The sequence below is a fragment of the Loxodonta africana genome, chromosome 3, assembly GCF_030014295.1.
Source record: "Loxodonta africana isolate mLoxAfr1 chromosome 3, mLoxAfr1.hap2, whole genome shotgun sequence".
Taxonomy (NCBI): Eukaryota; Metazoa; Chordata; class Mammalia; order Proboscidea; family Elephantidae; genus Loxodonta; species Loxodonta africana.
The window spans coordinates 197,207,890-197,221,552 of record NC_087344.1 but is presented as its reverse complement, the minus strand read 5'-3'; the positions used below and the strand labels follow the sequence as shown (position 1 = coordinate 197,221,552).

Sequence of the window (13,663 nt, the reverse complement as noted above, 5' to 3'; positions counted from 1 at the left end):
ACGAAGTCACTCCTCAAGTTCACCCTTCAGCCAAAGATTAGACAGGCCCATAAAACAAAACAAGACTATAGATGCAGACCAGCCCAGGGGCAAGGACTGGAAGGCAGATAATAGGGAACCCAAGGTCAAGAAGGAAAAGTGTTGACATATCATGGAGTTTGTAACCAATGTCACAAAACAATATGTGTACTAACTGTTTAATGAGAATCTAGTTTCTTCTGTAAAACTTCATCTAAAGTACAATAATAAAAAAAAAAAAAAAAGAAAGAAAGAAAACCTGTTGCTTGGTGTAGCCACTTTCATCGATTAGCTAGATCGTCTGAATAACTTGCTGCAGCTTCTACATCAGCACTTGCGGCTTCGTCCTGCACTTTTACGTTATGGAGACAGCTTTTTCCTTAAACCTCATGAATCAATCTCTGCTAGGTTCAAACTTTCCTTCTTCAGCTTCCTCACCTGTCTCAGCCTTCGCAGAACTGAAGAGAGTTAGAGCCTTGCTCTGGGTTAGGCTTTGGCTTACAGAAATGTTGTAGCTGATCTGATCTTGTATCCAATCACTAAAACTTTCTCCATATCAGCAAGAAGGCTTGTTTCACTTTCTTGTCATTCGTGTTCGTTGGAGCAGCACCTTTAATTTCCTTCGAGAACTTTCCCTTTGCACTCACAACTTGGCTCTTTGGCACAAGAGGCCTAGCTTTCAGCCTATCTCAGCTTTCAACATGCCTTCCTCACTAAGCTTAATCATCTCTAGCTTCTGATTTAAAGTGAGAGACATGCAACTCTTCCTTCCACATGAACACTTAGAAATCATTGTAGGGTTATTTATTGGCCTAATTTCAATATTGTCCTGTCTCAGGAATAGCAAGGAGAGGGACAGAGAGTGGAGAACAGCTGGTCAGTGGAGCAGTCAGGATATACACAACATTTATCAATGAAGCTCGCTATCTTATATGGGCGCAATCCATGGTGCCCCAAAACAATTACAAAAGTAACACTCAAGATCACTGACCACAGATCACCGTAACAGATAGTTTGAAGCACTGTGAGGATTACTGAAAAGTGACACAGAGACACAAGGTGAGCGGTGCTGTGGGGAAAACGACATTGACAGACTTGGTCTAGGCAGGGTTGCCACAAACTTTCAATTTGTAAAAAACACAGTATCTGCACAGCACAATAAAACAAGGTATGCCTGTAGCCGAAAAGCTTCATCCAAGCCGTGAAAGTATTATGACCAAGCCATATAAATAACAACTTGTCTGTCTAAAATAATTACGTTCTCAATGAAAAGTTCACAATGAAACTAGATCCTATTGTTTACTGAGTTAAACAAAAAGATCATCATGTCTAAATACACTTATAAAGGAGCCCTTGTGGCACAAATAGTTAAGCACTCAGCTCCTAATTGAAAGGTTGGTGGTTGAAGCTCACCCAGCAGCTCTGCAGGGGAAAGACCTGGCAATCTGCTTCTGTAAAGATTACAGTCAAGAAAACCCTATGGGGCAGTTCTACTCCGTCACATGGGGTCACTATGAGTTGGAATTGATTTGATGGCACCCAAGAACAACAACAAGTACATGTTTAGACTAAACCATCATTAAAGAGATGGCACAGATAACTCCTGTAGCAAGAAAACAGCCTAATATGGAGTCGATTCCAGCTTACAGCGACCCTACAGGACAGAGCAGAACTGCCCCATAGGGTTTCCAAGGAATGCCTGGTGGATTCGAACTGCTGACTTTTTGGTTAGCAGCTGAGCTCTTAACCACTGCACCTAGTGACCCACATATGCTACACTGGAAACCTACTTGCCACATACCATCTCTTTTGTACTATGCCTCCTTATATTCCCTGGCAGTTTTGTAAGCTGATCTTCAACAGAGTTTTGGAAGGGTATCAGAGTTCAAGGACACCTTATCAAGTATTATTACATTAAAGAAGTGTCCTTACTATTACCCTGGTCAAGCAATGGCTTAATTAATCATTTAATGATCAGACTCCTGCTATGTTCATTACTGTGTCCATCCATCTATCCTTCAGCAATCTAACTTTTATAGAGCACCTACTACATGCACCTGGGCTACAAAGCTGAACACTATTATGTCTTTGCTCTCAATTTAACTGGGAAGACAGATATGTAAAAACAATACAATGTAAAAATGCTAAAACAGAAGCATGTACAAAAAATTAAGGAAGAAGGGGGCAATTTTGTTTGGTAGATAGGACCAATACACAGAGATGAATACTGGGGCTTCCAACTGCTGGCTCTGTAATAAGTAAAAGGTTTTATTTCACAAAATCAAATGCAGGTCTTGCATACAGCAGGCATTCAATGAATGTTTGTTAAACAATACGGAAAAAAAGTACCAATAAAATGAAAAGAAAAAGAGAAACAAATATACTTAACAGAATACTGTACTTATTGGCATGGTTATTAAGTAAGGTGTAAATAAAACCAAAATTAAATTTAGCTCGTTTATAAATGTAAGGTTTAGAATGAAAAGATTAAACAGCTGAGGAATTTCAAACAATTTCTGCTACTTTGGTACATATGAAATTAATACAGAAGTCTGAAGGAAGCTAGACTTCTTTCCCCAATCTCAAAAACGGGTGGATAGGCTTTAAGGAAAGTTGAGTTACAGAGACATTTTAAAATAAAAACCACTGCCGTTGGGTTGATTCCAACTCATAGCAACCCTACAGGACAGAGCAGAATTGCCCCACAGTGTTTTTGAGGCTGTAAATCTTTACAGAATCAGGCTGCCACATCTTTCTCCCATGGAGCGGCTGGTGGGTTAGAACCACCAACCTTTTGGTCAGCAGCTGAGCACCTAACAACTGTACCACCAGGGCTCCTTACACAGACATTGGGCAAACAGAAATCTGATATGGCATTTACCTGTCTAAGATTCACACAAATTAATAAAGGAATCTCTGAAAAACTGGCCATGAAATTTTGTATTTTTGGCTATATGGATTCATCAAAAGGGCAAATCAACAAAAATGTGAGGTAGATATTTACATAGAAATGACAGGGATGTTAAAATCCTCAACTACGTTACAGATTTGTCTATTTTTCCCTTTAGTTCTTGTATTTTCACTTTGTATATTTTGAAGCTTTGTTATTAGGGGCCTAAACATTTAGAATTTTTCTCTCTTCTTGATGAAATGATCCTTTTATCATTATGAAATTTCCTTCTAGGTTTCTTATAATACCCTTTACCTGAGTCTACTTAACATAGTCAGATTAACACCAGCTTTCTGATGCTTGATATTTGCATGGTATAAATACTTTTTCAACCTTTTATTTTCAACCTGTGTCTATATATTTGAAGATATTTCTTGTAAACAGCATATAGCTGGATGCTGCTTTCTTAAAAATCTAGTTTGACAATCTCTACTTTTTAATTGATGCATTTAGTCCATGAAATTTAATTATTAATATGGTTGGATTTAAGTCTATCATCTTGAAATATATTTTCTATTTATTCTACTTGTTCTTTGTTCTTATTCCGGCTTCTTTTGGGTGAATTACATATTTTTTAGTATTTCATTTTTATTTCTTGTATTAGCTTTTTAGCTGTACTTCTTTGTTGTATTTTTTGGTGGTTGCTCTAGAGAATATACTTTAATCTTTAAGTCACCACAGTTTGCCTTCATATATTATTTGCACAATATAAAAACTTTATAAGAATAACTTTATCTCCCTCCCTCCCTTTGTGTTTTTATTGTCTTAAGTTTTACTTCTATATAACCTATAACCTGTACAATAAATTGTTATTTTTGCTTTAAGAAGATATTTTAAAGACATTTAAATACACACACACATAAAATAAAGATATTTTTAAAAGGCCTCTTCTGGCGTTCTTCCTTCACGCTAATCTGGGGTATTACCTGGTATCGTTACCCTTAGTTTAAAAAACTTCTTTTAGTATTTCTTACAGTGCAGGTCTACTAGGGACAAATTCTCTCAGCTTTTGCCTATCTGAAAATGTCTTTTTCTCACCTCATTTTGAAGGATATTTTCACTAATTTGCCCCTTTATCTATTCTGACAACTCAGAGCCAAGGAAGAAGAACTATGAAATAGGATAAGCCCAATCAAGGATATAATGCTAAGAAATGATAGAAATTTCAAAGAAATGTCAATTCATTAAGTTTACAGAATACCTTATAAGACTTTTGGATCCTTTTAGCACCTGAAAGAGGTGACTATGAGGGAAAAAAAAAAAATGAGGAAAAGGTAGGCTAAAATGAAGAAAAAAGACAAAGCAGAGGAGTTGCAGGCTTTCTACGCTGAGAAAGAACCAGAGGAATTGCTATGTTTAGTACTGACAACAGCACTAACAGAATGATCCTTCCCCTTCTGACTGACCAAGGTTTTCTTTTACCCTGGTCAAAGATAGAGTTATCTCTGTCATTCTCTTTGATGTAACAGATAAGATTCCCACATTTCTGTCAACTGTCTAAGCTTCCTACAGAAAGCTGTACGTCTGAAATAGCAGAAGAAAACTTTAAATTATAAATCCCCTGCAAATGTACAAAGGCTATGACACTAAAACGAAATCATTTTCCTTGCGTTAGAATTCCTTCAAGATTAAAGTACACCAAGCATCCCTCCCGCAGTAAACTCTTCATTCATTTATCCAATAAACAGGAACGAACGCCATGAAAAATTATATCAAAAGATAAAGCAAGAAGCTCACCTAGGCCAAGAATTTTAATGTAGTTTTTCATAAAGTCCATTATACCAGTTGTGTAGGATTATCTACCGGCAATTATCCATTCCTGCCTCCTTCTGTGCTCTTCTGTACAGGAAGGGCTGGAAACCTGGAAATTATATTTCCTGCTCATTTTTGCCATTACAATTCTGGATATAATCTAGGTTCTGCCAGTAAAATCACTTGTGCCAGGTTTGGAAAGCAGAAAGGGAGGTACAGTCCATTTTTTCCCTGGCCAGGGTGGCAGCTGATGTGTTGGCTTTGGCAAATATGAGTTTTGAAGTACCAGACTCCATATTCCAATGTCATGCAGCAGCTCTGGGGCTCTGAGGTACTGGTGGTGTTGGTAGTGATTTCCTATAGCCTCTAACCAATAAAGCTGCCACAGCAGATAAGCAAAAGGTCTAGAAAGGCCCAGGGAGCCACATACTAGATCACGATAGAATAACAGAATGTCAGAGCCTGAGTTCATGTACAGTCTAGAGCGCGTCTAGACTAACCTTCATTATTTTATAGATGAAAACAATCCCAGGATTGTTACAAGTTACTGTTTATTGCTATCCTTTTACTATGCTTTTAAAACACATCATGTACTGCTTCCAATTAGTCTCCAAATAAACAAACAGCTAAGGTGTTTCTACTGGCATATAAACATGTAAACCTGGTGAGATATTTCTGATCCAAAAATAAACCCTCTTTTGGGCTCTGTTTTTTTGGGATCACCCTGAAATAATTTCTCCACCTCCTCATCTATTATTACTTCCTGAATCCATTTCAGTCAGGCTTTTGTCATCATACTCCAATGTAAAGGATTTTGTCAAAATCACTAACTTCCATGATCAAATTCAATGATTATTTCTCAGTTCTCATCTTACTCAGTACCTCTTAGCCTCTGTAACAGTTAATCACTCCTTCCCTGAAAGACTCTGTTTCAGTTTTGGGACACTACTACTCTACAGTTTCTCCTGCCTCACAGCCAGTCATTCCTCTTCCTTCTTAAGTACTGGTTCTTCCTCCTAGTCCCGTCTATAATGCTGGATTTGGCCAAGGGCCCGGTCACCCACTCGCTTTTCTTTCCTCTTTACTTTCTCCGTAGGTAATATTACCCCAAATTAAACCTCCAGTCCCAGCCTCTTCCCTAAACTCCAGACCTGAATATCTGATTGTTCACTTGACTTCTTCTTTTGAATGTCTAATAGCCATGTCAAACTTAGCACGTCTAAAACTCTTGATTCCTGCCTCCAACTCCTTCTTCCCTGACCTTGCTCATCTCAATAAAAGGACTTGCCATTCAACCAGTTCATAAGGTATAGGAATTATCATTGATTGCTTTTTATTTTACATCAGCCATTTCTATCAGCTCTACTTTCAAAATATATTTGGCATCCAAGTACTTTCCTCCACCTCCAAATCTACCATGCTAGTACAGGCCAAAATGATCTCTCACTTAAGACTACTCAAATTACTTCTTAGCTGGCCTCCCTACTTCTACTCATGCCTTCCACCATGGTCTACTCTAAATAGCAGCTAGAGTGATTTTTTAAAAACATAAATCAGATTAAGTCACTTCTCTGTGTAAACCTTTCCATGCCTTCACTCATACCTAGCGTGAAATCCAAAGTTCTCACCTTAGCCCGTGAGGTTCAGCATTATCAAGCCTCCACTGCCTCTCTCACCCCATCGCTTAGTCACTATATTCCAGTCTACTGAACCCCTTGATGTTCCTCAAATATTGAACTATTCCCTCCTGCGTGGCTTTACATTTGGTGTTCCCATTGTCTGGAAGTTCTTTCCCCAGATTTTCTCCTAGACCTTTAAATTGCTACTCCTTCATTTTCTGCCTATGACAGAAGCAATGTTACGTTCTCCCTAAACCCTCTCCTTCTTCCTGAGCACACAGCAATGCTACATTTTCTCAGTCTCCCTCATGGCAGTTTAGCCAATGTGACAGTTTTGGGCAACTAAACATTGGCTAATGTCTAGGCCTGATGCCTACAACATTTCACATAATTTTCCAAGCTGTCTCTTCCCCAACGCTCCGAGTTAGCAGCAAAGGATTTCGAGTTGTTGAAACCACACTTCGGAAGGAATCTGGACCCCTTAGTCACTGCTTGGAGAAAAGCTGTATCAGACTTTGTGTGAGAAAAAAAATATTCCATTAAGCCACTGAAATTCTGGGGCTATATGTTATGACAGCTAACATTAATTACCTAAACAATATCTTACTCAACTGGAAGCTCTTTGAAGAAGCCTTCTCTGACCACCCAATCTAAAATAGTCACTCATCTCTCAATTCAAACTTGTAACCTCCTACCTTGCTTTTTTTTTCTTTAGAGAACTTATCTCTACTCTTGAGTATATCGTGTATTTATTTACTTGTTTGTTGTTTGTCTCCTGCTGGCATATAAGTTCCATGAAGATGGGAGCTTGATACGTGTATGTGTATATACACACACATACGTATGCACGTATAGACACGTGTATACACATATACATACCTACATGAATGGACATGTTTGCATGCAAGCGCACATACACACAATAATCGCAGGGTCTAGAACACTACCTGGCTCTTTATCACCACCACAGGTAATGTTTGGTGAGAGCTTACAAAGTGCTGGTTGCTAGTCTAAGTGCTTTAGAAGTAGCAGTAAATATCTGATGAATGAAGGGATGACTATTAACAGTGCTTTGTGGCAAACAACATCGAGATGAAAGCTCTGCTAAATAAGCTCCCTTTCTTTAATGTTTGCATATATACTTTTCACCCTTTTATTTTCAACCTGCGTCTTTATATTTAAAGTGTATTAACTCACAGTTGTACACATCTAAGTTCACAAATGCCCTCATGGAGATGTGTCTGCCATCATTTCCAAGCCGTCCCCGTGTTTCAATACCCTTTTTTTGAAAAGTTCTGGAGCCCTGGTGGTGCAACAGTTAAGCGCTCAGCTGCTAACTGAAAGGTTGGTGGTTCAAGCCCACCCAGCAACTCTGTGGGAGAAAGACCTGGAAATCTGCTTCCATAAAGATTACAGCCAAGAAAACTCTACGGGGCAGTTCTACGGTTACACAAAGTCGAAATCGACTTGATGACACCTAACAACAGCACCAATGAGAACAGAGGAGATATGCAGTGTCGTTTATTATATCATTTGTGCAAAAAACATCTGATACAGATGTTCACACACAGGAACCTTGGCTTCAAAGCAAATTTGAGGGAAAGAGCGAAAAACAGCACCATGCATAAGCAAGACCTGCTAGTGCTATAAAAGCTGAACTAGTGCTACTGAGCCTGGGAGGCAGGGAAGGAGGGTAGAACTAGTGCTACTGAGCCTGGGAGGCAGGGAAGGAGGGCTGAACTAGTACCACTGAACCTGGGAGGTGGGGAAGGAGGGCGGAACTAGTGCTACTGAGGCTGGGAGGCGGGGAAGGAGGGCTGAACTAGTGCTACTGAAGCTGGGAGGCGGGGAAGGAGGGCTGAACTAGTGCTACTGAGCCTGGGAGGCGGGAAAGGAGGGCTGAACTAGTGCTACTAAACCTGGGGCGTGGGGAAGGAGGGCTGACCTAGTGCTATTAAACCTGGGAGGCGGGGAAGGAGGGCTGAACTAGTGCTACTAAACCTGTGAGGCAGGGAAGGAGGGCTGAACTAGTGCTACTGAGCCTGGGAGGTGGGGAAGGAGGGCTGAACTAGTGCTACTGAACCTGGGAGGCGGGGAAGGAGGGCTGAACTAGTGCTACTGAGCTTGGGAGGCGGGAAAGGAGGGCTGAACTAGTATCACTGAGCCTGGGAGGCGGGGAAGGAGGGCTGAACTAGTGCTACTGAGCCTGGGAGGCAGGGAAGGAGGGCTGAACTAGTGCTACTAAACCTGGGAGACAGGGAAGGAGGGCTGAACTAGTGCTACTGAGGCTGGGAGGTGGGGAAGGAGGGCTGAACTAGTTCTACTGAGCATGGGAGGCGGGGAAGGAGGGCTGAACTAGTGCTACTGAGGCTGGGAGGTGGGGAATGAGGGCTGAACTAGTGCTACTGAGCATGGGAGGCGGGGAAGGAGGGCTGAACTAGTGCTACTGAGCCTGGGAGGCGGGAAAGGAGGGCTGAACTAGTGCTACTGAGGCTGGGAGGTGGGGAATGAGGGCTGAACTAGTGCTACTGAGGCTGGGAGGCGGGGAAGGAGGGCTGAACTAGTGCTACTGAGGCTGGGAGGCGGGGAAGGAGGGCTGAACTAGTGCTCCTGAGCCTGGGAGGCGGGAAGGGAGGGCTGAACTAGTGCTACTAAACCTGGGAGACAAGGAAGGAGGGCTGAACTAGTGCTACTAAACCTGGGAGACAGGGAAGGAGGGCTGAACTAGTGCTACTGAGGCTGGGAGGTGGGGAATGAGGGCTGAACTAGTGCTACTGAGGCTGGGAGGCGGGGAAGGAGGGCTGAACTAGTGCTCCTGAGCCTGGGAGGCGGGAAAGGAGGGCTGAACTAGTGCTACTAAACCTGGGAGACAGGGAAGGAGGGCTTCAGTGGCAGCGACAGCCTCATCAGAAGCAGCAGGAGGTAGCAGAAGTGGCTGAAGCGAAAGCTCCCCAGATCTTCCAGGGAGATAGCAATCCCAGCTAGGGAAGCCTTTCAGCAAATATTCTAAACATTATTGTCGTGGATTGAATTGTATCCCCCCAAAACATCTGTCAGCTTGGCTAGGTCATGATTCCCAGTATTGTATGATTTTCTCCCATTTTGTCATCTGATGTGATCTCCCTGTGTGTTATAAATCCTACCACTACAAGGTAATGAGATGCATCTCTTTTGAGATACAGCAAAGAGGCCAGCGGAGAGACGGGGGGACCTCATACCACCAAGAAAGCAGTGCCAGGAGCAGAGTGCATCCTTTGGACCCAGGGTTTCTGTGTGGAGAAGCTCCTAGACCAAGGGAATATTGAAGACAAGGACCTTCCTCCAGAGCTGACAGAGAGAGAAAGCCTTTCCCTGGAGCTGGTGCTCTGAATTTGAACTCCTAGCCTACTAGACTGCGAGAGAATAAATTTCTCTTTGTTAAAGCCATCTACTTGTGGTACTTCTGTTATAGCAGCAATAGGTGACTAAGACAATTATCAAAGGCAAGTAGAAACATACCTGAAGGATACGGGTTTTCTGTTGATTATTTGTCATTCTTCTCGACTTGGTCCTTTCCACTTCGTGTCTATGAACCCAACCTCGAAGTTCATGATTTAACCTATAAAACAGCTTAATTAATCAAACATATTTCAAAGAAGTAAGTCTCATCCCTTACCTGGAAGTGAATTTAATCATATTCTGCAGGTTCCAAAGAAGACCCCAAGTAGCTGATGACTCAGTATTACTTTTGGATTTGAAAAAGCTAAGACAGTTAATATTAAAAGGTATCTTTAATAAGACATGCATACTTATAGAATACTGTTGTTGTTAGGTGCCACTGAGTCAGTTCTGACTCATAGTGACTCTATGTACGACAAAACGAAACACTGCCTGGTCCCGCGCCATCCTCACATTCGTTGTTATGTTTGAGCCCATTGTTGTAGCCACTACGTCAATCCATCTCGTTGAGGGTTTTTCTCATTTTCACTGACGCTTTACTCTACCAAACATGATGTCCTCCTCAATTATGAATGCAAAAAACAAAAACAAAAACAAAAAAAAACATACCTAATAAACTGCCAAATATAAATATTAGCTGCAAAGATTTTTCCACAAAAAAGGTATTTCCAGTTTCTGCTCTTGGGCGTGTGCACACAAACATCTGAGATACTGGAGAGAATTTAAGTTATAGGACCCCTAACAACAACTGAATGCATGAAAGTCTTTGAAAAACACGGTCTTTTGGAAAAAGAAAAAGAATGAACTAAACTGCCAGGAAAAAATCAATGCACTACAATTCAAATTTTCCAACATTGAAAATAAAAAAAGGCTACTTCAAATATAACTGTCATTTATTTTGCTTACCTTTCAGAGCAGTTGGGAAGACATAAGACTATGCCTATCAAAGCACAGGTGACTACTACCTACCATAAGAACACTGAGGCAGTTTTGGGGGTCAAGGTTAGGATCCAAAATCACAGGAAAAAATTCAAGGGTGAAAGTTGATAAAGAAGGGTACACTAATGGGAAAGTATCTCCAGAATCACATGTCTTCAAATTATCATCTTCCTAATTTGAGGAAAATGGCACCTTCTGCTATGAACGTTACCATCACCAACCCTAACAATTACCTTGAATTTTTATATTAATATTCTATAGTTTTCAAATATTAAAACATATTTAAATATGTAATGCTAATACCATTACTTGAAATAGACTCACTACCATCTCTACCAGGTTGGTGGGGAAACTGAATATACCTATATAATATACCTATATGATACACCTATGGTTCTCCAGCAAGTAATTCAGAGGCTTCTCTCAGCTACTTAGTCAATCTGAACAAATACTGTTCTAGTTCCAAAGCTAAACACAGGAACCCATTCAAATATTCCTGCAATAATCTACAACACTCACCTGAGAGACTCTGTTGTGTTGATCAGGGGCTGACAAGGAGGTGGAGGAATATAGAGTAGTGGCTCCTCAGTGAGAACCATCAGAGCCTTGTCATTTGAAACAGAATGGTCGTACCTGAAATATACATGCACAAGTTTATTCCCTTGAGTCTTAAATTCCTAAGAAAAAGTTTGCTGCCAGAAACTCATTACTACTGTTCACTTTTCCTGGAAATAAAAATACAGTAAATAGAGCATACCCTGAAACAGAAGCAAATACATTAGAAAAGAAGAAAGTATAGACTATAGAGCACAGTCATTTTCCAGTTTTCTACAGAGAGATCATGGTAATTCACATCTATACAGCCACTGGCTATCAAGTAATTATTATGTACCAGACCTGGGGATACAATGATAATACATGGCCCCTGCCCTCAATGAACTCAGAGCAAGGTGTACACATGCTGCTGGAACACAGGATGTGACACAGTAATGGCGGAAGTTAGGAGAAAGACCACCTGTGATAGGAAGGGCAGTATTTATCATGCAACCAGTTTTCGTTTATAATTCTGTTTTCATTTATAATTCCATGATAACAAAGCTGAATTATAACCTTTGAAAAGGTGTGGAGGTGAAAAGAAGCATAAAATATTTGTCAGGAGAAAAGTGAAAGAGCTGAAAAGCTGGATATAAATTTTAGAATTATGTGGCACCTAAATCACTAGGATAATGCTAGCAGGATATTATCCAGTTACTCCATTGGCATCAAAAAATACATGTTCCTAACCACCAAGCTAATTCATATCCTAGGGAATGAGGAATGCTGTGGTAGTAAACTAGCTGGAGGTAGAACAGGGAGAGGAACCTAGAGTTCCACTGTGGCTTTGTAAAATCTGAAATGTTAAAATAGAGATGTCAAGGAGACTATTGGATACATGATTTTGGAGACCCAGAAGAGAAGTCTGGACTGGAAACATAAATTTGAGAGTCAACAGGATATACAAATATGGATTATGTACTAAATTATAGATGAGGTCACCCAGGCAGAAAGAAAACAGAAAAGTTCACAGTACCAAATCTTGAGATTTGGATAGAACAGGTGCCCACAAAGAAGACTGCAAAGCAGCAGCCAGTGAGGCAGGATAAAAACTAAAAAATACAGTAACGCAAAAGGAGAATGTTTCAAGGACGGCGTGATCCATGCAGCCAAATGTCGAGAAGGTCGAGTAAGATTGAGACAAGTTTCCATTAAGTTCGGCAACGCTGAAATCACTGCCATACCTGATGAAAATAATTTTGGCAAAGGTGAAAACCAACTCCGAGGGAAAAATTAGAGATTTTTATGTATGCCACCACACACAGGGAAAAGAAGAAAGAACTGAGGGTTTATAGAGCATTCTTCCCTGCAACTTGGACCAGCAACTTTCCTGATGTCCTCTCTTCTGGCTATTAGGATTGTGTGAAGAAAACAGAGGTGCTGGTACACAGATAATGATGACATTCGGAAGCAGATCAGATTAAAATTAAGTGTTGAGGGGAAAGAAAAGGAAATCTCTCTTGTACTTGGTAATGTACACTTTTCTGAATACCTATAAGGAGAGGCTTCTTGCCATGTTAGAAAGTCAAGAACAAAGACTTGCCATATATGTATTATCTTAAAAATTGTGTCTGTATACTTAAAAATACAAACACTGTAGTCCCATCAGAAAAGCCCAAAACTGCTTTAGAAAATATATTTCTGATTTATGATTTTCTTTCCATGTGATAAACTCTAGTAATGACTTCTACACATCTGTGCTGACTGGCTTTGTTCTATCAGCCAAAAATACTCTTTGGGAAAGAAAAAAAAAAAAATCTGATAGGAGAAACACCAGGGAAGAGACTGGGAGGAGATGAAGAAAAAAGGAAAGAGAAAATCTAAGCCAACGTGCAATCTGGAGACAATTAGACCCACACTAACCCTGAGAAGGTTAGAGTTCTTATAATGCTTGCAAACCATTCTATGTCAATAGAAAACATTTCAGCCAATAAATCAGTACATTAAGGGCCAAGGCTACCAAGCTAGCATGAATGAGAATTCATGGAATAAAGACTGTTGCCTTATATGTAGGCTGACCACCCTTTCCCATTTACCCAAGATTTATGCCTGATGTCCTGACTTAACTATTACTAGGCACTACCTTTCATTCTTCAAAGCATTAGCTGATAAACTATATGGTCATCTTATTTATACATCACACAGTTCTCAGATTGAAAAAATATATGCAGTTAATTATTAAACGACAGGTAAATACGGTATTATAAACTATGGGATTAGAACCAATTCCTTTTTTAATTGAACCAGTTCTTAAAATTCTCCTAAAAAATGAAACATGATATAAAACAAGTTGTATTAAAAATAAATACAGGTGTCATGGCTGAGCATAAATAATCCTAAAATTCAGTTCAAA

General features: G+C 40.3%; 1 protein-coding gene across 1 annotated transcript in view; it reads right to left on the bottom strand.

Annotated features, from left to right (window-relative positions):
- Positions 1-13,663, bottom strand: part of ATF6 (activating transcription factor 6) — a 261,968-nt gene that overhangs the window by 147,364 nt on the left and 100,941 nt on the right. The window contains exons 11-12 of the mRNA XM_023554220.2: positions 11,236-11,349; positions 9,838-9,937 (exon numbers count right to left, since the gene is read on the bottom strand). Of these exons, the coding sequence (XP_023409988.1) occupies positions 9,838-9,937; positions 11,236-11,349 (214 nt within the window). The remainder of the gene's footprint in view (positions 1-9,837; positions 9,938-11,235; positions 11,350-13,663) is intronic.